Source organism: Populus trichocarpa, chromosome 3 (genome assembly GCF_000002775.5).
Source record: "Populus trichocarpa isolate Nisqually-1 chromosome 3, P.trichocarpa_v4.1, whole genome shotgun sequence".
Taxonomy (NCBI): Eukaryota; Viridiplantae; Streptophyta; class Magnoliopsida; order Malpighiales; family Salicaceae; genus Populus; species Populus trichocarpa.
The window spans coordinates 16,318,787-16,343,699 of record NC_037287.2 but is presented as its reverse complement, the minus strand read 5'-3'; the positions used below and the strand labels follow the sequence as shown (position 1 = coordinate 16,343,699).

General features: G+C 35.5%; 2 protein-coding genes and 1 long non-coding RNA gene across 15 annotated transcripts; 2 read left to right on the top strand and 1 right to left on the bottom strand.

Annotated features, from left to right (window-relative positions):
* Positions 1-548: 548 nt before the first annotated feature.
* LOC7497536 (probable LRR receptor-like serine/threonine-protein kinase At3g47570) lies at positions 549-5,600 on the top strand. 2 transcript variants are annotated; one of them, XM_024596874.2, is made up of 4 exons: positions 549-1,761; positions 2,512-2,583; positions 2,693-4,678; positions 4,881-5,600. In XM_024596874.2, exons 1-4 carry the CDS (start codon positions 1,074-1,076, stop codon positions 5,336-5,338), a joined length of 3,204 nt encoding a protein of 1,067 aa, XP_024452642.2. In that variant the 5' UTR covers positions 549-1,073; the 3' UTR covers positions 5,339-5,600. The 2 variants fall into 2 exon arrangements, with proteins under 2 accessions (XP_024452642.2, XP_052307106.1); XM_052451146.1 differs by having other exon boundaries at positions 1,645-1,761; positions 2,464-2,583.
* Positions 5,601-6,014: 414 nt separating this feature from the next.
* LOC127905128 (uncharacterized) lies at positions 6,015-6,727 on the top strand. The gene is made up of 2 exons (XR_008058846.1): positions 6,015-6,117; positions 6,223-6,727. It is a non-coding gene; the product is annotated as an uncharacterized LOC127905128 (long non-coding RNA).
* A 1,085-nt stretch (positions 6,728-7,812) lies between these two features.
* On the bottom strand, positions 7,813-23,323 carry LOC7465353 (LRR receptor-like serine/threonine-protein kinase FLS2). Of its 12 annotated transcripts, none has more exons than XM_052451657.1 (6): positions 22,368-23,323; positions 21,564-21,635; positions 21,340-21,454; positions 15,871-15,885; positions 8,506-10,361; positions 7,813-8,418 (listed from the first exon to the last, which is right to left on the bottom strand). In XM_052451657.1, exons 1-6 carry the CDS (start codon positions 23,059-23,061, stop codon positions 7,922-7,924), a joined length of 3,249 nt encoding a protein of 1,082 aa, XP_052307617.1. In that variant the 5' UTR covers positions 23,062-23,323; the 3' UTR covers positions 7,813-7,921. The 12 variants fall into 12 exon arrangements, with proteins under 12 accessions (XP_052307617.1, XP_052307621.1, XP_052307619.1 ...); XM_052451661.1 differs by lacking the exon at positions 15,871-15,885 and adding an exon at positions 10,396-10,410; XM_052451659.1 differs by lacking the exon at positions 21,340-21,454 and adding an exon at positions 10,396-10,410 and having other exon boundaries at positions 15,852-15,966.
* Between the last annotated feature and the right edge of the window lie 1,590 nt (positions 23,324-24,913).

The following is a 24,913-nucleotide window of genomic DNA, read 5'->3' as shown; positions in this document are numbered from 1 at the left end:
AGACGAAGACCATGGTAAAGAGGAAGACCAGGACTTTGTTTTCTACTCGACCCTTTTATTTTTATTTTTCCGTAGCCATCATGGAAACTACAAAGAAGCCTGGTAAGTGAAAAATATAAATTAATTTAATTTGCTATCGAATAAAAATCAAGAACATCATAACTATCCTAACTAAAAACTTTTAAAATATTTAATTTTTATTTTTTTAAATTTAATTTTTTAAAAAACTATTAAGACTGAATATGAGTACTCTATTAATACTTAGTATAAAAATAAAAATAGCAAAATTATTTCTTTCAAATAAAAAAAAAACTATAAGAATCTAATAATACTGAAAAGAAAAAAATCTCTAAACTAAAATAAAAGAAATTGAAATAATTAAAAAATATTTATTTTTTAAAAGTTCTCGTATCATGAGGCTAAGAGGTTAGCAATATTGAGCCTAAACCTAAAAGAAGACCATGGTGAAGAGGAAGACCAAGACTTCGTTTTCTACTCAATCTTTTTATTTTTATTTTTCCATAGCCACCATGATAACTACAAAGAAGCCTGGTGAGTGGAAAATTATATACTCTTCAACATTTGGAAAGAATACAGCGCTCCTGCATCAGCATCAATGCTTAGGTACCTCCATAGTTGGTCTACGCAGTTGTCTATGACTTTTCTCTCTTTCTTTTCCTCGATTTTTTTAACACGGCAATTGCTTGGAAATCTTTCTGCTCATGGCTTAATGAACTCCCAGGGGAACCATACCCAATTCTGTGCATTTTCTTTCTCCCCTTCCTCGCATTTCTCTCTGTCCCTACCGTCAACTTCTCTCCATTTTCCCTGTCGGACTAAAGAAGTGTAGGTGTTGTTTCTTGATTTCCTACGAAGCGAAATATACTGATGATGTCACAGAAAACATATTCAAGCCCTTGAAAATGATAGTCATTGCACCTTCTTGTCAGTTCTGCTTCCTAAATTAGTTATAGCTTATCGGTCGGTGTTCAGAAGGCCTGTGATTTTACCCTCCACAGTTAGTTTTTCCAGACTGTACTTCTATATTTATCTCAACTGACAGACTGACATCCATGAAGGGTACTTGCTTTCTTGAGTTCATCTCAGTCTTTTCGCTGCTGGCTTGCGTAGGAATGGTACTCACCAATAATTCCACCGATCAGACTTCTCTTCTAGCCTTGAAAGATAAAATTGTTAATGATTCTCATAACGTCTTGGCAAACAATTGGTCCACCACTGCCTCAGTATGCAGCTGGATTGGTGTCACTTGTGGTGCTCCGCGCGACCGAGTGAGTGGCTTGAATCTTTCTCACATGAGTCTTTCTGGCTACATCCCCTCAGAGATTGGAAACCTTTCATTCCTTGCTTTCCTATCCATTAGAAACAACACTTTCCATGGATCCCTGCCTAATGAGTTAGCTCACTTGCTTCACCTGGAGTATCTTGACTTTGGATTCAACTCATTCACCGGAGACATTCCTCCAAGCTTAGGTTCCTTGCCTAAACTCAAAAGCTTGCTGCTAGAAGCCAACTTTTTCTTAGGCAATTTACCATTATCATTATGGAATATATCCTCATTGCAAACAATCAATATCAGTTACAACCAGCTTCATGGTTTCATGCCCTCCAGCATCTTCAGCAGGTCTTCACTGTATACAATTGATCTAAGTTTCAATCACCTATCGGGTGAAATCCCAGCGGATATTTTCAATCATCTCCCCGAATTACGAGGGATCTATTTCTCCAGGAATCGACTCAGTGGTATGCTCCTGCCATTTCTTTTTTAATTTTTAAGCATGTCCTTAATTATGTTGGATATAGACATTGCCATAGATTCTGCAGTAGATGCATTATGCATCCTATGTAACTATGCTCCAGAAGGTGTTTCATGTCAAATCCTTTGCAAGAGGACTATAGGACTCGTAACCTTTTACAGAATTCAGAATTCTTCTTTCAACATCTATTATTGAGATATTTGTGCCTTTAAGTAAATGCACTAAAGTGCACTACAAAATGATATGTCAAGGTTTGATCTTATTATTCACATTGGCCATATCTGATTCTCTAGCCATATTGTATCCATAATCTGACCAACTCTGTTTATCAATTAGTTGTCCTGCAGGGTCATGGCTCACTATGTCCCTGAAGAGACAATCATTCACTAGTGCCCTCTAAATTTGTTTCTTATCAAGGGAATTGCTTACGAACCTATTGAAATTTATCTCTGAAAATATCTTCAACAGTTATTCTATCAACTCTAGGTGCAGTGCTTGTTTCCATTCTGAACTTGGCAGAGTACTTTAGCCTCTGTATCTGGAATCTGGATTATGACCGTGGACATTGTTAATGAGACTAGTCTTTCGAAACATAACATTATTATGAAACTCAAAATGTCTGCAAATTCACCGGCATCTTCAATATACAGATCTTTGATTAATAGTCTCTCATCATATATTTATCCAGACATTTTCTTCTAGTGCTTGAGAAAGATGGATTTTGGTGAATTTGCAGGAAGCATTCCAAGAACTATCGGGAACTGTACATTGATTGAGGAGATAAATTTCAGTGAAAACAACTTGACAGGTGAGATCAAGCCAAACTGGCCCTTTCTAACTTACCTTGTGTTGACTAGTTCTATTGAGTTTCAGTGAAAAAAACTTGATATTGTGCCTTGATATTCTGATCACGGCAGGTGTATTACCACCTGAACTGGGTGGCCTTACCAACCTGAAAACATTGAGAATGGACGACAATGCTTTAATTGACAATGTTCCATCCGCGCTCTTCAATATATCGGCAATTGAAGTTATTGGGATGTATGCAAATTTGCTTTCAGGGAGTCTTCCTCCAACCATGGGCCTTTTCATGCCGAACCTAAGGGAGCTTCGTCTAGGGGGAAATGAACTCGAGGGAACAATTCCTAGCTCCATCTCTAATGCATCTACTCTCGCTGTCGTGGACTTATCCAACAATTCATTTACTGGTCTTATTCCTGGGACAATTGGTAACCTGAGACAACTTCAAGTGCTCAATGTAGCCAACAATCATTTGACGAGCGAGTTTTCTACACCACAGTTAAGTATTCTCTCTGCATTGGAAAATTGCAAGAATCTGAGAAGGATATATTTGTCAGTCAATCCCCTCAATACCACCCTTCCAATTTCCTTTGGAAATCTCTCTTCCTCACTTGAACAGTTTTGGGCAGACGATTGCAACCTTAAGGGCAACATTCCTAATACAATCGGCAATTTAAGCAGCCTGATAGCTTTGAGCTTGGCAAACAACGAACTGGCCAGTGTAGTTCCAACTGCAACTGAAAGATTGACAAATCTCCAACTTTTGGATCTCCAAGGTAATCAACTAGAGGGAAATATCACAGATAACCTTTGCCACTCGGACAGCTTGTTTGACTTATCCTTGGGTGGTAATAAGCTTTCCGGATCTATCCCTGAATGCTTGGGTAATCTGACAACTTTAAGACATCTCAACTTAAGCTCCAATAACTTCACTTCCACAATACCCTTGTCCTTGGGGAACCTTGCAGGTATTTTGGTTCTCAACCTGTCGTCAAACTTTCTCAGCGGGTCTCTCCCGTTAGTATTCAGACAACTGATGGTCGCGGAAGAAATTGATTTGTCAAGGAATCAGTTATCAGGTCAAATTCCAAACAACACATGGGACCTTAAGAATCTAGCTTATCTCTCCTTGGCTACAAATAGATTGCAAGGTCCTATTCCTGGGTCACTTAGTTTTGCAGTAAGCTTGGAGTTCTTGGATCTCTCTCATAACAGTCTTTCTGGACTTATTCCCAAGTCCTTAGAGACACTCTTGCATCTCAAATATTTTAATGTGTCTTTCAATGGACTAGAGGGAGAAATTCCTAGTGAGGGACCTTTCAGAAACTTCTCAGCTCAGTCATACATGATGAACAATGGACTTTGCGGCGCACCACGCCTACAAGTTGCACCTTGCAAAATTGGTCACAGGGGATCAGCCAAAAACCTTATGTTCTTTATAAAATTGATTTTGTCAATAACACTAGTTGTGTTGGCATTATACACAATCCTATTCTTAAGATGTCCGAAAAGGAACATGCCCTCAAGCACAAACATAATTACTTATGGAAGATATACATGCCGAGAACTTCGGCTTGCAACAGATGGGTTTGATGAAGGCAACGTAATTGGCTCTGGGAACTTCGGTACAGTATACAAAGGGACGCTAAGTGATGGAAAGGTAGTTGCCATAAAGGTTTTCGATGTGGAAGATGAAAGAAGTTTGAGTAGTTTCGATGTCGAGTATGAAGTGATGTGTAATGCCAGTCATCCGAATCTTATCACCATTTTCTGCAGCTTGAATGGTATTAATTTTAAAGCCTTGGTGATGGAGTACATGGTTAATGGCAGCCTTGAAAAGTGGCTTCATACTCACAATTACCACTTGGATATCCTACAAAGACTAGACGTGATGATCGACACTGCAGCAGCAATCAAACACCTCCATTACGATTGTTTGAGGACTATTATTCACTGTGATTTAAAGCCAAGCAACATCCTACTAGACGAAGACATGATCGCACGCGTTAGTGATTATAGCATTTCCATGATTCTAGATCCAGATGAACAGGGTTCTGCTAAACAAAGCAAGTTTTTGTGCACAATTGGTTATGTGGCACCAGGTAATGCTTCTTGATAGTCTTGTAACACACACACATTATTCACAAACCTATTCCATGTAGATCAAACCAATCATATTTACCTCACCTCTCGGGCAAGCATGAGCTTATAGTGTTTTGTTAACCTTTTAAATAGATTTAATTTTTTGAACAACAGCCCTGTAACGTCATCAGATTCTACAGTTAACTCTAATTTTACATGCAGAATGTGGACTGTATGGAACTGTTTCTGAAAAATCTGATGTCTATAGTTTTGGCATCTTGCTTATGGAAACTTTCACGGGAAAGAAGCCGACGGATGAAATGTTTTATCGAGAAATGAGCTTGAAGAATTGGGTGGAGGAGTCATTGGTACAAAATCACATAGCCAGAGTAATCGATCCATGTTTGATGGAGAATGAGGAAGAATATTTTGATGCAAAAATTACATGTTTGTCGCTCATTATGAGATTGGCTCAATTGTGCTGTTCAGAGTCACCTGCTCACAGGTTAAATATGAAACAAGTTGTCGACATGCTCAAAGACATCAAACAATCCTTCGTTGCGAGCATTTCCGGAGATATTCATGGGAAATTCATCTTGGAGATCCTGAGAACAGATCGCATCAGAAATAACATGGAGAAGTTTGCTAAATGGAGGAGGGAAAGCGTGTTGGACGCGTAACCTCACGGTGAATGGTTTTAATGGCAGGAGTATATCCTCTAATCAGCTTCCATACCGTTGGCACTACCCACGGTGTTTTTTTTTTAACAAGAAACGTTCTCTATTTTTTGTTTTATTGAACTTCTTATGTGTTTATGACTCTATTGAACCATTTTTCTAGGACTCTGCTCCTTATTTCAGTCATGAGAGAACTTCTGTCTTTGTATCAATTGTCAGAGACTATGATATTATTATGTAATGATGCTGAGCTTAGTTTATGTAATGATGCCATCTTCTTTTGTTTGTTCTTTTAATTCGTTTCATTTTCTTTGAAATTTTTTGCCACCTTGGTTTAGGCTGTGTCCTTCGCAGTTTTTTTTCCCCAACCCTTTTATTCGATTTTGCTTCCTTCTAATATTCTCCATCAAAATTGACTGTGCTTCCTTTGGTCTCTGCCTTTTTTTCCCGTTTTTTGCTTATTGGATTGGTTGTGCTACACCTTTAGCTTGGATTTATATTTCTGTTTGCTTTCTTTTCCTACAGGATTTGCCAAATTTTAATGACAACAATCGACTCCCTTGATTTGTTTTTTGGTTCTCCTTTATGCTGTCCAGGTTACTCTCTTCTCTTTGTTTCAGATTTCAGTTCGTCCTTGTATTGTGCATTTTTTACTCTTATTTGTAGGTTGTTGTTTTTTTTTTTTTTTCAGGGTGTAGGAGCGTGTTCTCTACTGGAGCGGATGTTTGCTGCACTGGATTTTGGTTTCTCTTCTTTTCCCAGACTATTGGCCAATCTCTTTGGTTCTTTTCTTTCTTTGCGATTTCTTTCCTTTGCTTTTCGCTTCTCTTTCTGCTTATCTCCTATCATGCTTCTTTTTCTTTTTTTAATTTCTCTCCACTTCTCAGGAGGTTGTCCCTCTCCAAGGGTGGTTCAATGAGGTGGCTCTATTTTCCTGGTATGTTGTTTTTTCACGGGTTTATTGTCATTTTTCTATATACCAATGAATCAATTGATGCATTGATTTCAGATTTCACGTTTTTTGACCCCTTACAACTTATGTTTTTTTGGTTCAGGTTTGTTTTTATTTTTGTTTCACCCTCTGCGCTTCATTTTTTGGTTTTGGGTTTGCTCCTGCCCCGTTTTAGCCTGTTTAATGATTCTTGCTTAACAAGGTTGTGATTTGCTTGGTATGTTGCTGTTGTTTTTTGCGTGGTGGTGTAGATCAACACCAGCCTATATTTATCTCTATCTTAGCATCTGAAATGCCTTTCTAACACTTTTTTCTAGTTTTTCATAACTAGAACATTACATCTTGGATGCTGATATTGAGTTGGCTCATGTATAATGACGGGTTCAACTCTGTATCTTTTAGGCTTTCGACATGTTAATATAGACTGATGCATTGTTTCACTCTGTTACCTGGATTTACTGTTCTTGCATGGAAACATTGTTTTACTCCTGAAGCGATTTGTTTTTTTTTTTTTTTTGCCAGCAATAGAGCAAGCGTTTTCATGTTTTGATCTCAAAATCCTGAAATGTTAGTATTGCCCCTTTGTAAAACATTGCCAGACCCGCTCACATGACAACATTTTCATTTATTTTTTTTCAATTATTAAGCTGCTCTTTTGAATTGATAGCATTGCATGCCGCCATGCCATGATATTTCTGTCCATTCCTAAATTCTTCTTCAATGCACTGCTGTTATCTTTTTTTTATCTTCTGTATTCTTACGTTTGTCAATAATACTTTGATAGCTGTTTCATTGTATGATCTAGCTTTTATTTTTAGGTCCATTCATTGAAGAGTTGGGCAACAAATGGATGACAGCTTTACCTTAACTTCTGTAAAAAAATTTATTGGCAATAAGAGGCAGTGTCACCCATTTAACTTCCTTGCATCTCTGTTTACATTTGCACTCGTTTTTGCTCAAGACTTTGCGACTTGGCCTGACTTGGCATTGTCACATTTGTCTAAGTTCTTAAAACACATATTACTTAGTCTTTTGTTTCTGTACTACTTTGTTTGCCATGTCTTTTTTTCTTCTTGATGCTATTACTGAACCCACAAGATTTTTTCCATTTACGTCCATCAGTTCCTTGACGAAACTTCATTTACGAGTAAGCAACCTATCTAGTATACTACTACTTCAATAAGAAAAAACAACATGGATCACGTAACTACTATACAATCAACTAGTTTTCACTCTTATTAATTATAATTTTTTCTTCAATCTCTTTAAGCCTTCAATTTTAGTTGTTAATGATACATTTATACGAGTTTATATATAGCATAAACTTCTTTGCTGGGTCACCATGTCCTGGTTTTTAGAGATTTGACATGTCAAATACTTGAAACCTGTACCTAAGCCCAAGCAACATAAACCTGAGCCGCATTTTGTGCTTGAAAGCCAAGAGCTCCCATGTAGATTGTAAGCATGAACTTATCAGGACTGTAAATGCAATAAGCAGGACAATGCCATTTGGTACTACAATAACTAGATATGAAGTATGGCATGCCCATAACTTGATTGTCATCTTTTAATTTCTAAGCAAAGAACAAAGGGCTTTGCATGGACAAGAACTAATTACAAGCAGACTCTAACGTTCAACTGTTGGTCTCGTATTGGTAATCAGGCAAACGCCACTCCAGATTAGGCAACAGGGTTTCCCTCCTCCATTTCACGAACTTTTTCATGTTATTTCTAATGCGATTCGGATCTAACTCTTCCAAATTGGACTCACCAGGGTTGTCTCCAGAGATATTCCTGAGAAACAATCGTTTGATCTCATCAAGTGTGTCTACTACTACTTTCATATTTAACCTCTCAACGGGTGACTCTGAAGTGCACATCAGAGCCAATCTCATAATATCCGATAAACATGTGGTTTTAGCATGGAAGTATTCTTCCTCATTCTGTAATAAACAAGGATCAACCACTCTTTCTATTTCACGGGGTAATGTCTCAATGATCCAACTTCTCAAGCTCATTTCTCCTCCAAACATTTCATCCGTCGGCTTCTTCCCTGTGAAAGTTTCCATCAACAAAATACCGAAACTGTACACATCTGTTTCTTTCGAAACAATTCCATGAATACCGTATTCTGCATTTAAATAGAGTTAATCATAAGAAGGAGCCCATAAGCTAGCAGCATAAACACGGAAGATGATTCATGAAGCAGAAGCATTACCTGGTGCCACATATCCAATTGTGCCAAGAAAGAGGCTTGGTCCTGAAGAATTCTGTTGACCATCTGGTTTTAAGAACTGGGAAATGCTAAAATCACTCAAACGTGAAATCATATCTTCATCTAGCAGGATGTTGCTGGGCTTTAAATCACCATGAATAATAATCCTTGAACAACCAGAATGAAGGTATTCTAAGGCTGATGCAGTGTTTATCATTATGTCGAGTCTTTGTAGGATATCCAGACTGTAGTTGTGAGTATAAAGCCACTTGTCGAGGCTCCCATTAACCATGTACTCTATTACTAAGGCTTTAAAATTAACAGCATTAGAGCTGCAAAAAATTGTGATGATATTGGGATGACAGGCATTGCACATCACTTCACGCTCAACTTCAAAACTCCTACAACAAACTTCATTTTCAGCATCGAAAACCTTTATTGCGACAATCTTCCCATCACTAAGTGTTCCTTTGTATACTGAACCAAAACTCCCCCTCCCAAGGAGATTGCCTTCACCAAATCCATCTGTTGCTTGCTCAAGGTCTCGGTATGTAAACCTTGTACTGACCAGGTTCGGACGAACATTCTTGTTTGGGCATCTTAACCATATGAATATGAATAATGCTGCCATTGTAGCTGCAATTAATGGTAAAATCAGTTCCAGAAGGAACACGAGGGTTACTGTTGATCCTCGGAGAGCATAAGTTTTGCAAGGTGGAACTTTTAGGCGTGGTGCACCGCAAAGTTCATTGTTCATCATGTATGACTGAGCTGAGAAGTTTCTGAAAGGTCCCTCACTAGGAATTTCTCCCTGTAGTACATTGAAAGACACATTAAAATATTTGAGATGCAAGAGTGTCTCTAAGGACTTGGGAATAAGTCCAGAAAGACTGTTATGAGAGAGATCCAAGAACTCCAAGCTTACTGCAAAACTAAGAGACCCAGGAATAGGACCTTGCAATCTATTTGTAGCCAAGGAGAGATAAGCTAGATTCTTATGGAACCATGTGCTGTTTGGAATTTGACCTGATAACTGATTCCTTGACAAATCAATTTCTTCCGCGACCATCAGTTGTCTGAATACCAACGGGAGAGACCCGCTGAGAAAGTTTGACGACAGGTTGAGAACCAAAATACCCGCAAGGTTCCCCAAGGACAAGGGTATTGTGGAAGTGAAGTTATTGGAGCTTAAGTTGAGATGTCTTAAAGTTGTCAGATTACCCAAGCATTCAGGGATAGATCCGGAAAGCTTATTACCACCCAAGGATAAGTCAAACAAGCTGTCCGAGTGGCAAAGGTTATCTGTGATATTTCCCTCTAGTTGATTACCTTGGAGATCCAAAAGTTGGAGATTTGTCAATCTTTCAGTTGTAGTTGGAACTACACTGGCCAGTTCGTTGTTTGCCAAGCTCAAAGCTATCAGGCTGCTTAAATTGCCGATTGTATTAGGAATGTTGCCCTTAAGGTTGCAATCGTCTGCCCAAAACTGTTCAAGTGAGGAAGAGAGATTTCCAAAGGAAATTGGAAGGGTGGTATTGAGGGGATTAACTGAAAAATATATCCTTCTCAGATTCTTGCAATTTCCCAATGCAGAGAGAATACTTAACTGTGGTGTAGAAGACTCGCTCGTCAAATGATTGTTGGCTAGATTGAGCACTTGAAGTTGTCTCAGGTTACCAATTGTCCCAGGAATAAGACCAGTAAATGAATTGTTGGATAAGTCCACGACAGCGAGAGTAGATGCATTGGAGATGGAGCTAGGAATTGTTCCCTCGAGTTCATTTCCCCCTAGACGAAGCTCCCTTAGGTTCGGCATGAAAAGGCCCATGGTTGGAGGAAGACTCCCTGAAAGCAAATTTGTATACATCCCAATAACTTCAATTGCCGATATATTGAAGAGCGCGGATGGAACATTGCCAATTAAAGCATTGTCGTCCATTCTCAATGTTTTCAGGTTGGAAAGGCCACCCAATTCAGGTGGTAATACACCTGCCATAAACAGAATATCAAGGCACAATATCAAGTTTTTTTCACTGAAACTCAATAGAACTAATCAAAACAAGGTAAGTTAGAAAGGGCCAGTTTGGCTTGATCTCACCTGTCAAGTTGTTTTCACTGAAATTTATCTCCTCAATCAATGTACAGTTCCCAATAGTTCTTGGAATGCTTCCTGCAAATTCACCAAAATCCATCTTTCTCAGGCAGTAGAAGAAAATGTCTGGATAAATATATGATGAGAGACTATTAATCAAAGATCAGTATATTGAAGATGCCGGTGAATTTGCAGACATTTTGAGTTACACAATAATGTTCTGTTTCAAAAGACTAGTCACATTAACATTGTCCCCGGTCATAATCCAGATACAAAGGCTAAAGTACTCTACCAAGTCCAGAATGGAAACAAGCACTACACCTAGAGTTGATAGAATAACTGTTGAAGATATTTTCAGAGCTAAATTTCAATAGGTTCGTAAGCATTTCCTTGATAAGAAACAAATTTAGAAGGCACTAGTGAAAGATTGTCTCTTCAGGGACATAGTCAACCATGACCCTGCAGAACAACTAATTGATAAACAGAGTTGGTCAGATTATGGATACCATATGGCTAGAGAATCAGATATGGCCAATGTGAATAATAAGATCAAAACTTGACATATCACTTTCTAGTGCATTTACATAAAGGCAAAAATATCTCAATAATGGATGTTGAAAGAAGAATTCTGAATTCTGTAAAAGGTTACGAGTCCTATAGTCCTCTTGCAAAGGATTTGACATGAAACACCTTCTGGAGCATAGTTACATAGGATGCATAATGCATCTACTGCAGAATCTATGGCAATGTCTATATCCAACATAATTAAGGACATGCTTAAAAATTAAAAAAGAAATGGCAGGAGCATACCACTGAGTCGATTCCTGGAGAAATAGATCCCTCGTAATTCGGGGAGATGATTGAAAATATCCGCTGGGATTTCACCCGATAGGTGATTGAAACTTAGATCAATTGTATACAGTGAAGACCTGCTGAAGATGCTGGAGGGCATGAAACCATGAAGCTGGTTGTAACTGATATTGATTGTTTGCAATGAGGATATATTCCATAATGATAATGGTAAATTGCCTAAGAAAAAGTTGGCTTCTAGCAGCAAGCTTTTGAGTTTAGGCAAGGAACCTAAGCTTGGAGGAATGTCTCCGGTGAATGAGTTGAATCCAAAGTCAAGATACTCCAGGTGAAGCAAGCGAGCTAACTCATTAGGCAGGGATCCTTGGAAATTGTTGTTTCTAATGGATAGGAAAGAGAGGAATGAAAGGTTTCCAATCTCTGAAGGGATGTAGCCAGAAAGACTCATGTGAGAAAGATTCAAGCCACTCACTCGGTCGCGCTGAGCACCACAAGTGACACCAATCCAGCTGCATACAGAGGCAGTGGTGGACCAGTTGTTTGGCAAGATGTTATGAGGGTCAGTAAGATGGGCTTTAAGAGCTAGAAGAGCAGTTTGATCGGCTGTAACATTAGTTACTTCCATTGCACTGTAAGCCATGGAAACTAGGAACAAAAAAGTTGGAATGAAATTAAGAAAGCAAGTTCCCTTCATGGATTTGAGGATGGAATTAGGACAGGAAGGGAAAAAAAAGATGTTGAAAGTAACTGGCAGGTCTTGAATAGCGATATATATACCAAGAGTTCCTGAAGGCCTTTAACCTATATATATATATATGCTATTATTACATTTCTCTTGGGAAGAAGTTAAGAAGCAACAGGAAGGGTTAAGAGCAGGGGAAGAACGTTCATGGAAGGAGAGCAAGAAATTATTGTCCATCATTTAAAACGTCATGGTCCTTTTCTCATTTCAACATCAATGTTATACGGATGATATCATAAAAAAAGAAATTATTAAATTTGTGTATATATATATATATATATATATATATATATATATATAATTCAACGCGATGTAGTTTAAGGAATAAATAAAAAAGTACAAGATATTGGAGAAAAATTCAGACTTGAGAGATTTTTATTTTTTTCGATTTATCGAGAGATTCGTTAGATTTTGCATAGGATAGGCCTTTCTTTACATAATAATCAAAATAAAATAAAGTTATTAGAACAAAAACCTCCTTCCACACAGAAAATTTTCGAATACCATAACCTAAGCCTAACTTTTCTATGTGCCTGCTTACTATTGTGTTTTTAATTGTGTTTAAAAGTATTTTATGTTTGTCTTAAAAATATATTAAATTAAATTTTTTTGTATGTTTTTGATGATTTTAATATATTGATATTAAAAATTAAAAAAATATTTTAATATATTTTTAAATAAAAAATATATAATATTAAAAAATACTGTGCATTACATTAATGAAGCCGCCTTGCTTGACGCAACCAATCTACAAGAAATAAAGTTAAAATAACCGCGTTGATTTATGTAGCCAAAGTAATGGAACGGGACGACTAAAAAGCAAAGTCTTCAATAAAAATATGATAAATAAGACCAACCAGAAATGCTAACGAAAAGGACAAATCTCATTGGAGTTTTTTTTATTGTTTAATATTATGATAATAATTATTTTTTATAATATTTTTTATTTAAAAATATATTAAAATAGTTTTTTATTTTTTAAAATTTATCTTTAATATTATTATATCAAAATGATTTAAAAATTTAATTTACAACAAAAAAATAAAAAATATATTTTAAAAAAACAATTTTAAAATATACAAACAAAATGGTTATTCATATTATTGGAGGAATTCTATTAGGTTCTCAACTGTATTTTTTTTATCGTTTCAATCATTTTTTTTTTAATTTTAGCTAATAAAACTGTTAAGTAATCACCTAAAATTCAAATAATTTATCTTTTTTTCATAAAAAGAATTCCAATTTTTAAAGATATTCGTTTTTTATAACATGATAGACTAGATTTTATATATAAAGAACATATTTGAAGCGTTTCTTTTTGTATAATTTGATCTATCACGTCACGGAGGAGATTTTTATAAATTATTGAATTTTTAATAGAGGAAAAAGAAATCACATAATTACTTAGTAATTTCACTAACTAAAATTAATTGGCTATTTGTTGATGTATTAAGGACTTAATCAAAATAAAAAACAAAGATAGAGGATCTAATCAAGATTGCCCTCGTAAGTTGATTACTTTTTTATTGAGGTTTCCTTAAAAAAATTGATTTGTTTTTACTATTATTATTTTTTTTAAAAAAAAAATAGACAATAAAAATAGTTTTGGACTAATTGTTTTTGTGTTTTAAAAATATTTTGAAATAACTTAATTTTTTTTATTAATTTTAAATTAATATATTTGTAATATTTTTAAATTATTTTAATAAATTGATATTAAAAATAATTTTTTTTTAAATAACAAAATATTATTAATATATATTTTAATATAAAAAATTATTTAAAAAACAATATCAGCAACACTGCTAACGCGCTTAGCCTTATTGTAGTCAAAGCCAGAGGTGCCAGGAATAATCAGGAAAAACTGATAGGCATATCCAAAAGAGAGAGAAAAGGAAAGTAAGAGAGAGAGAGAGAGAGAGAGAGAGAGAGAGAGAGAGGTTAGAGAAGAGAGAGGAAGCATCATATGGCTGAAGCTGCCGTTTCCTTTGTTCTTGAAAGGCTTGCTGATCTGTTTGATGAACTTGAATTTCACACCGATGTCCATAAAGAAGTTGAGCGGTTACAAGATGAACTCAGGAGGATCCGTTGCTTCTTAAGAGATGCGGACGCAAAGCAAGATGAAGATGAAAGAGTGCGTAATTGGGTGTCTGATATCAGAGACGTGGCTTATGATGCTGAAGATCTCATAGACAGGTTTATCATGAACAATGATCCTCTGAAGAAGAAGAAGAAGAATCATTTTATCAAGAAATGCACTTCCTATGTCAAAGGATGGAAACAGAGGTCCAAGATTGCTGAGGATCTCATGGCCATCCGTTCAAGACTTCAAGACATCTCAGCCAGCCGTGAAACTTATGGCATCCAAAATGTTGGAGAGGGGACTACTGCAGCAGGTGAGACTCTGAGGAAGTTGAGAAGATCGTCTCCTCGCGATGAGGAAAGGGATATTGTTGGCTTGGAGGATGACACCGCTAAACTGGTGGACCACCTTCTTCAGATGGGGGATCATTGGAGTGCTGTTTCGATAGTTGGAATGGGCGGTATTGGTAAAACCACTCTTGGTATAAAGATATATAATCATAGTGCTGTCAGGGCTCGCTTTCCTTCCCGTGCTTGGATATGTGTATCACAGGAGTTTAGTGCAAGAGATATTCTGCAGCGAGTCATAAGACAAATTGCATCGCCGAGAGAAAGGCTTGAAGCTTTGACAGATGAAGAGTTGGAGGACTTGGTGTATGAAAATTTACGGAGGAAACGCTATCTGGTTGTTTTGGAATAGGACCTTGCAATCTATTTGTAGCCAAGGAGAGATAAGCTAGATTCTTATGGAACCATGTGCTGTTTGGAATTTGACCTGATAACTGATTCCTTGACAAATCAATTTCTTCCGCGACCATCAGTTGTCTGAATACCAACGGGAGAGACCCGCTGAGAAAGTTTGACGACAGGTTGAGAACCAAAATACCCGCAAGGTTCCCCAAGGACAAGGGTATTGTGGAAGTGAAGTTATTGGAGCTTAAGTTGAGATGTCTTAAAGTTGTCAGATTACCCAAGCATTCAGGGATAGATCCGGAAAGCTTATTACCACCCAAGGATAAGTCAAACAAGCTGTCCGAGTGGCAAAGGTTATCTGTGATATTTCCCTCTAGTTGATTACCTTGGAGATCCAAAAGTTGGAGATTTGTCAATCTTTCAGTTGTAGTTGGAACTACACTGGCCAGTTCGTTGTTTGCCAAGCTCAAAGCTATCAGGCTGCTTAAATTGCCGATTGTATTAGGAATGTTGCCCTTAAGGTTGCAATCGTCTGCCCAAAACTGTTCAAGTGAGGAAGAGAGATTTCCAAAGGAAATTGGAAGGGTGGTATTGAGGGGATTAACTGAAAAATATATCCTTCTCAGATTCTTGCAATTTCCCAATGCAGAGAGAATACTTAACTGTGGTGTAGAAGACTCGCTCGTCAAATGATTGTTGGCTAGATTGAGCACTTGAAGTTGTCTCAGGTTACCAATTGTCCCAGGAATAAGACCAGTAAATGAATTGTTGGATAAGTCCACGACAGCGAGAGTAGATGCATTGGAGATGGAGCTAGGAATTGTTCCCTCGAGTTCATTTCCCCCTAGACGAAGCTCCCTTAGGTTCGGCATGAAAAGGCCCATGGTTGGAGGAAGACTCCCTGAAAGCAAATTTGTATACATCCCAATAACTTCAATTGCCGATATATTGAAGAGCGCGGATGGAACATTGCCAATTAAAGCATTGTCGTCCATTCTCAATGTTTTCAGGTTGGAAAGGCCACCCAATTCAGGTGGTAATACACCTGCCATAAACAGAATATCAAGGCACAATATCAAGTTTTTTTCACTGAAACTCAATAGAACTAATCAAAACAAGGTAAGTTAGAAAGGGCCAGTTTGGCTTGATCTCACCTGTCAAGTTGTTTTCACTGAAATTTATCTCCTCAATCAATGTACAGTTCCCAATAGTTCTTGGAATGCTTCCTGCAAATTCACCAAAATCCATCTTTCTCAGGCAGTAGAAGAAAATGTCTGGATAAATATATGATGAGAGACTATTAATCAAAGATCAGTATATTGAAGATGCCGGTGAATTTGCAGACATTTTGAGTTACACAATAATGTTCTGTTTCAAAAGACTAGTCACATTAACATTGTCCCCGGTCATAATCCAGATACAAAGGCTAAAGTACTCTACCAAGTCCAGAATGGAAACAAGCACTACACCTAGAGTTGATAGAATAACTGTTGAAGATATTTTCAGAGCTAAATTTCAATAGGTTCGTAAGCATTTCCTTGATAAGAAACAAATTTAGAAGGCACTAGTGAAAGATTGTCTCTTCAGGGACATAGTCAACCATGACCCTGCAGAACAACTAATTGATAAACAGAGTTGGTCAGATTATGGATACCATATGGCTAGAGAATCAGATATGGCCAATGTGAATAATAAGATCAAAACTTGACATATCACTTTCTAGTGCATTTACATAAAGGCAAAAATATCTCAATAATGGATGTTGAAAGAAGAATTCTGAATTCTGTAAAAGGTTACGAGTCCTATAGTCCTCTTGCAAAGGATTTGACATGAAACACCTTCTGGAGCATAGTTACATAGGATGCATAATGCATCTACTGCAGAATCTATGGCAATGTCTATATCCAACATAATTAAGGACATGCTTAAAAATTAAAAAAGAAATGGCAGGAGCATACCACTGAGTCGATTCCTGGAGAAATAGATCCCTCGTAATTCGGGGAGATGATTGAAAATATCCGCTGGGATTTCACCCGATAGGTGATTGAAACTTAGATCAATTGTATACAGTGAAGACCTGCTGAAGATGCTGGAGGGCATGAAACCATGAAGCTGGTTGTAACTGATATTGATTGTTTGCAATGAGGATATATTCCATAATGATAATGGTAAATTGCCTAAGAAAAAGTTGGCTTCTAGCAGCAAGCTTTTGAGTTTAGGCAAGGAACCTAAGCTTGGAGGAATGTCTCCGGTGAATGAGTTGAATCCAAAGTCAAGATACTCCAGGTGAAGCAAGCGAGCTAACTCATTAGGCAGGGATCCTTGGAAATTGTTGTTTCTAATGGATAGGAAAGAGAGGAATGAAAGGTTTCCAATCTCTGAAGGGATGTAGCCAGAAAGACTCATGTGAGAAAGATTCAAGCCACTCACTCGGTCGCGCTGAGCACCACAAGTGACACCAATCCAGCTGCATACAGAGGCAGTGGTGGACCAGTTGTTTGGCAAGATGTTATGAGGGTCAGTAAGATGGGCTTTAAGAGCTAGAAGAGCAGTTTGATCGGCTGTAACATTAGTTACTTCCATTGCACTGTAAGCCATGGAAACTAGGAACAAAAAAGTTGGAATGAAATTAAGAAAGCAAGTTCCCTTCATGGATTTGAGGATGGAATTAGGACAGGAAGGGAAAAAAAAGATGTTGAAAGTAACTGGCAGGTCTTGAATAGCGATATATATACCAAGAGTTCCTGAAGGCCTTTAACCTATATATATATATATGCTATTATTACATTTCTCTTGGGAAGAAGTTAAGAAGCAACAGGAAGGGTTAAGAGCAGGGGAAGAACGTTCATGGAAGGAGAGCAAGAAATTATTGTCCATCATTTAAAACGTCATGGTCCTTTTCTCATTTCAACATCAATGTTATACGGATGATATCATAAAAAAAGAAATTATTAAATTTGTGTATATATATATATATATATATATATATATATATATATATATATATATATAATTCAACGCGATGTAGTTTAAGGAATAAATAAAAAAGTACAAGATATTGGAGAAAAATTCAGACTTGAGAGATTTTTATTTTTTTCGATTTATCGAGAGATTCGTTAGATTTTGCATAGGATAGGCCTTTCTTTACATAATAATCAAAATAAAATAAAGTTATTAGAACAAAAACCTCCTTCCACACAGAAAATTTTCGAATACCATAACCTAAGCCTAACTTTTCTATGTGCCTGCTTACTATTGTGTTTTTAATTGTGTTTAAAAGTATTTTATGTTTGTCTTAAAAATATATTAAATTAAATTTTTTTGTATGTTTTTGATGATTTTAATATATTGATATTAAAAATTAAAAAAATATTTTAATATATTTTTAAATAAAAAATATATAATATTAAAAAATACTGTGCATTACATTAATGAAGCCGCCTTGCTTGACGCAACCAATCTACAAGAAATAAAGTTAAAATAACCGCGTTGATTTATGTAGCCAAAGTAATGGAACGGGACGACTAAAAAGCAAAGTCTTCAATAAAAATATGATAAATAAGACCAACCAGAAATGCTAACGAAAAGGACAAATCTCATTGGAGTTTTTTTTATTGTTTAATATTATGATAATAATTATTTTTTATAATATTTTTTATTTAAAAATATATTAAAATAGTTTTTTATTTTTTAAAATTTATCTTTAATATTATTATATCAAAATGATTTAAAAATTTAATTTACAACAAAAAAATAAAAAATATATTTTAAAAAAACAATTTTAAAATATACAAACAAAATGGTTATTCATATTATTGGAGGAATTCTATTAGGTTCTCAACTGTATTTTTTTTATCGTTTCAATCATTTTTTTTTTAATTTTAGCTAATAAAACTGTTAAGTAATCACCTAAAATTCAAATAATTTATCTTTTTTTCATAAAAAGAATTCCAATTTTTAAAGATATTCGTTTTTTATAACATGATAGACTAGATTTTATATATAAAGAACATATTTGAAGCGTTTCTTTTTGTATAATTTGATCTATCACGTCACGGAGGAGATTTTTATAAATTATTGAATTTTTAATAGAGGAAAAAGAAATCACATAATTACTTAGTAATTTCACTAACTAAAATTAATTGGCTATTTGTTGATGTATTAAGGACTTAATCAAAATAAAAAACAAAGATAGAGGATCTAATCAAGATTGCCCTCGTAAGTTGATTACTTTTTTATTGAGGTTTCCTTAAAAAAATTGATTTGTTTTTACTATTATTATTTTTTTTAAAAAAAAAATAGACAATAAAAATAGTTTTGGACTAATTGTTTTTGTGTTTTAAAAATATTTTTGAAATAACTTAATTTTTTTTATTAATTTTAAATTAATATATTTGTAATATTTTTAAATTATTTTAATAAATTGATATTAAAAATAATTTTTTTTTAAATAACAAAATATTATTAATATATATTTTAATATAAAAAATTATTTAAAAAACAATATCAGCAACACTGCTAACGCGCTTAGCCTTATTGTAGTCAAAGCCAGAGGTGCCAGGAATAATCAGGAAAAACTGATAGGCATATCCAAAAGAGAGAGAAAAGGAAAGTAAGAGAGAGAGAGAGAGAGAGAGAGAGAGAGAGAGAGAGGTTAGAGAAGAGAGAGGAAGCATCATATGGCTGAAGCTGCCGTTTCCTTTGTTCTTGAAAGGCTTGCTGATCTGTTTGATGAACTTGAATTTCACACCGATGTCCATAAAGAAGTTGAGCGGTTACAAGATGAACTCAGGAGGATCCGTTGCTTCTTAAGAGATGCGGACGCAAAGCAAGATGAAGATGAAAGAGTGCGTAATTGGGTGTCTGATATCAGAGACGTGGCTTATGATGCTGAAGATCTCATAGACAGGTTTATCATGAACAATGATCCTCTGAAGAAGAAGAAGAAGAATCATTTTATCAAGAAATGCACTTCCTATGTCAAAGGATGGAAACAGAGGTCCAAGATTGCTGAGGATCTCATGGCCATCCGTTCAAGACTTCAAGACATCTCAGCCAGCCGTGAAACTTATGGCATCCAAAATGTTGGAGAGGGGACTACTGCAGCAGGTGAGACTCTGAGGAAGTTGAGAAGATCGTCTCCTCGCGATGAGGAAAGGGATATTGTTGGCTTGGAGGATGACACCGCTAAACTGGTGGACCACCTTCTTCAGATGGGGGATCATTGGAGTGCTGTTTCGATAGTTGGAATGGGCGGTATTGGTAAAACCACTCTTGGTATAAAGATATATAATCATAGTGCTGTCAGGGCTCGCTTTCCTTCCCGTGCTTGGATATGTGTATCACAGGAGTTTAGTGCAAGAGATATTCTGCAGCGAGTCATAAGACAAATTGCATCGCCGAGAGAAAGGCTTGAAGCTTTGACAGATGAAGAGTTGGAGGACTTGGTGTATGAAAATTTACGGAGGAAACGCTATCTGGTTGTTTTGGAATAGGACCTTGCAATCTATTTGTAGCCAAGGAGAGATAAGCTAGATTCTTATGGAACCATGTGCTGTTTGGAATTTGACCTGATAACTGATTCCTTGACAAATCAATTTCTTCCGCGACCATCAGTTGTCTGAATACCAACGGGAGAGACCCGCTGAGAAAGTTTGACGACAGGTTGAGAACCAAAATACCCGCAAGGTTCCCCAAGGACAAGGGTATTGTGGAAGTGAAGTTATTGGAGCTTAAGTTGAGATGTCTTAAAGTTGTCAGATTACCCAAGCATTCAGGGATAGATCCGGAAAGCTTATTACCACCCAAGGATAAGTCAAACAAGCTGTCCGAGTGGCAAAGGTTATCTGTGATATTTCCCTCTAGTTGATTACCTTGGAGATCCAAAAGTTGGAGATTTGTCAATCTTTCAGTTGTAGTTGGAACTACACTGGCCAGTTCGTTGTTTGCCAAGCTCAAAGCTATCAGGCTGCTTAAATTGCCGATTGTATTAGGAATGTTGCCCTTAAGGTTGCAATCGTCTGCCCAAAACTGTTCAAGTGAGGAAGAGAGATTTCCAAAGGAAATTGGAAGGGTGGTATTGAGGGGATTAACTGAAAAATATATCCTTCTCAGATTCTTGCAATTTCCCAATGCAGAGAGAATACTTAACTGTGGTGTAGAAGACTCGCTCGTCAAATGATTGTTGGCTAGATTGAGCACTTGAAGTTGTCTCAGGTTACCAATTGTCCCAGGAATAAGACCAGTAAATGAATTGTTGGATAAGTCCACGACAGCGAGAGTAGATGCATTGGAGATGGAGCTAGGAATTGTTCCCTCGAGTTCATTTCCCCCTAGACGAAGCTCCCTTAGGTTCGGCATGAAAAGGCCCATGGTTGGAGGAAGACTCCCTGAAAGCAAATTTGTATACATCCCAATAACTTCAATTGCCGATATATTGAAGAGCGCGGATGGAACATTGCCAATTAAAGCATTGTCGTCCATTCTCAATGTTTTCAGGTTGGAAAGGCCACCCAATTCAGGTGGTAATACACCTGCCATAAACAGAATATCAAGGCACAATATCAAGTTTTTTTCACTGAAACTCAATAGAACTAATCAAAACAAGGTAAGTTAGAAAGGGCCAGTTTGGCTTGATCTCACCTGTCAAGTTGTTTTCACTGAAATTTATCTCCTCAATCAATGTACAGTTCCCAATAGTTCTTGGAATGCTTCCTGCAAATTCACCAAAATCCATCTTTCTCAGGCAGTAGAAGAAAATGTCTGGATAAATATATGATGAGAGACTATTAATCAAAGATCAGTATATTGAAGATGCCGGTGAATTTGCAGACATTTTGAGTTACACAATAATGTTCTGTTTCAAAAGACTAGTCACATTAACATTGTCCCCGGTCATAATCCAGATACAAAGGCTAAAGTACTCTACCAAGTCCAGAATGGAAACAAGCACTACACCTAGAGTTGATAGAATAACTGTTGAAGATATTTTCAGAGCTAAATTTCAATAGGTTCGTAAGCATTTCCTTGATAAGAAACAAATTTAGAAGGCACTAGTGAAAGATTGTCTCTTCAGGGACATAGTCAACCATGACCCTGCAGAACAACTAATTGATAAACAGAGTTGGTCAGATTATGGATACCATATGGCTAGAGAATCAGATATGGCCAATGTGAATAATAAGATCAAAACTTGACATATCACTTTCTAGTGCATTTACATAAAGGCAAAAATATCTCAATAATGGATGTTGAAAGAAGAATTCTGAATTCTGTAAAAGGTTACGAGTCCTATAGTCCTCTTGCAAAGGATTTGACATGAAACACCTTCTGGAGCATAGTTACATAGGATGCATAATGCATCTACTGCAGAATCTATGGCAATGTCTATATCCAACATAATTAAGGACATGCTTAAAAATTAAAAAAGAAATGGCAGGAGCATACCACTGAGTCGATTCCTGGAGAAATAGATCCCTCGTAATTCGGGGAGATGATTGAAAATATCCGCTGGGATTTCACCCGATAGGTGATTGAAACTTAGATCAATTGTATACAGTGAAGACCTGCTGAAGATGCTGGAGGGCATGAAACCATGAAGCTGGTTGTAACTGATATTGATTGTTTGCAATGAGGATATATTCCATAATGATAATGGTAAATTGCCTAAGAAAAAGTTGGCTTCTAGCAGCAAGCTTTTGAGTTTAGGCAAGGAACCTAAGCTTGGAGGAATGTCTCCGGTGAATGAGTTGAATCCAAAGTCAAGATACTCCAGGTGAAGCAAGCGAGCTAACTCATTAGGCAGGGATCCTTGGAAATTGTTGTTTCTAATGGATAGGAAAGAGAGGAATGAAAGGTTTCCAATCTCTGAAGGGATGTAGCCAGAAAGACTCATGTGAGAAAGATTCAAGCCACTCACTCGGTCGCGCTGAGCACCACAAGTGACACCAATCCAGCTGCATACAGAGGCAGTGGTGGACCAGTTGTTTGGCAAGATGTTATGAGGGTCAGTAAGATGGGCTTTAAGAGCTAGAAGAGCAGTTTGATCGGCTGTAACATTAGTTACTTCCATTGCACTGTAAGCCATGGAAACTAGGAACAAAAAAGTTGGAATGAAATTAAGAAAGCAAGTTCCCTTCATGGATTTGAGGATGGAATTAGGACAGGAAGGGAAAAAAAAGATGTTGAAAGTAACTGGCAGGTCTTGAATAGCGATATATATACCAAGAGTTCCTGAAGGCCTTTAACCTATATATATATATATGCTATTATTACATTTCTCTTGGGAAGAAGTTAAGAAGCAACAGGAAGGGTTAAGAGCAGGGGAAGAACGTTCATGGAAGGAGAGCAAGAAATTATTGTCCATCATTTAAAACGTCATGGTCCTTTTCTCATTTCAACATCAATGTTATACGGATGATATCATAAAAAAAGAAATTATTAAATTTGTGTATATATATATATATATATATATATATATATATATATATATATATATATAATTCAACGCGATGTAGTTTAAGGAATAAATAAAAAAGTACAAGATATTGGAGAAAAATTCAGACTTGAGAGATTTTTATTTTTTTCGATTTATCGAGAGATTCGTTAGATTTTGCATAGGATAGGCCTTTCTTTACATAATAATCAAAATAAAATAAAGTTATTAGAACAAAAACCTCCTTCCACACAGAAAATTTTCGAATACCATAACCTAAGCCTAACTTTTCTATGTGCCTGCTTACTATTGTGTTTTTAATTGTGTTTAAAAGTATTTTATGTTTGTCTTAAAAATATATTAAATTAAATTTTTTTGTATGTTTTTGATGATTTTAATATATTGATATTAAAAATTAAAAAAATATTTTAATATATTTTTAAATAAAAAATATATAATATTAAAAAATACTGTGCATTACATTAATGAAGCCGCCTTGCTTGACGCAACCAATCTACAAGAAATAAAGTTAAAATAACCGCGTTGATTTATGTAGCCAAAGTAATGGAACGGGACGACTAAAAAGCAAAGTCTTCAATAAAAATATGATAAATAAGACCAACCAGAAATGCTAACGAAAAGGACAAATCTCATTGGAGTTTTTTTTATTGTTTAATATTATGATAATAATTATTTTTTATAATATTTTTTATTTAAAAATATATTAAAATAGTTTTTTATTTTTTAAAATTTATCTTTAATATTATTATATCAAAATGATTTAAAAATTTAATTTACAACAAAAAAATAAAAAATATATTTTAAAAAAACAATTTTAAAATATACAAACAAAATGGTTATTCATATTATTGGAGGAATTCTATTAGGTTCTCAACTGTATTTTTTTTATCGTTTCAATCATTTTTTTTTTAATTTTAGCTAATAAAACTGTTAAGTAATCACCTAAAATTCAAATAATTTATCTTTTTTTCATAAAAAGAATTCCAATTTTTAAAGATATTCGTTTTTTATAACATGATAGACTAGATTTTATATATAAAGAACATATTTGAAGCGTTTCTTTTTGTATAATTTGATCTATCACGTCACGGAGGAGATTTTTATAAATTATTGAATTTTTAATAGAGGAAAAAGAAATCACATAATTACTTAGTAATTTCACTAACTAAAATTAATTGGCTATTTGTTGATGTATTAAGGACTTAATCAAAATAAAAAACAAAGATAGAGGATCTAATCAAGATTGCCCTCGTAAGTTGATTACTTTTTTATTGAGGTTTCCTTAAAAAAATTGATTTGTTTTTACTATTATTATTTTTTTAAAAAAAAAAATAGACAATAAAAATAGTTTTGGACTAATTGTTTTTGTGTTTTAAAAATATTTTTGAAATAACTTAATTTTTTTTATTAATTTTAAATTAATATATTTGTAATATTTTTAAATTATTTTAATAAATTGATATTAAAAATAATTTTTTTTTAAATAACAAAATATTATTAATATATATTTTAATATAAAAAATTATTTAAAAAACAA

What these genes read in the sequence shown, in the direction of transcription:
- LOC7497536 (XM_024596874.2), top strand. Translation starts at nt 1,074, where the DNA reads ATGAAGGGTACTTGCTTTCTTGAGTTCATCTCAGTCTTTTCGCTGCTG. An exon ending in CAGTGAAAACAACTTGACAG is followed by an intron (nt 2,584 to 2,692) that starts GTGAGATCAAGC and finishes TGATCACGGCAG; the next exon opens with GTGTATTACCACCTGAACTG. An exon ending in AATTGGTTATGTGGCACCAG is followed by an intron (nt 4,679 to 4,880) that starts GTAATGCTTCTT and finishes TTTTACATGCAG; the next exon opens with AATGTGGACTGTATGGAACT.
- LOC7465353 (XM_052451657.1), bottom strand. Translation starts at nt 23,061, where the DNA reads ATGAAGGGAACTTGCTTTCTTAATTTCATTCCAACTTTTTTGTTCCTA. An exon ending in CTCCAGGAATCGACTCAGTG is followed by an intron (nt 21,636 to 22,367) that starts GTATGCTCCTGC and finishes GTGAATTTGCAG; the next exon opens with GAAGCATTCCAAGAACTATT. An exon ending in AATTGGATATGTGGCACCAG is followed by an intron (nt 8,419 to 8,505) that starts GTAATGCTTCTG and finishes ATTTAAATGCAG; the next exon opens with AATACGGTATTCATGGAATT.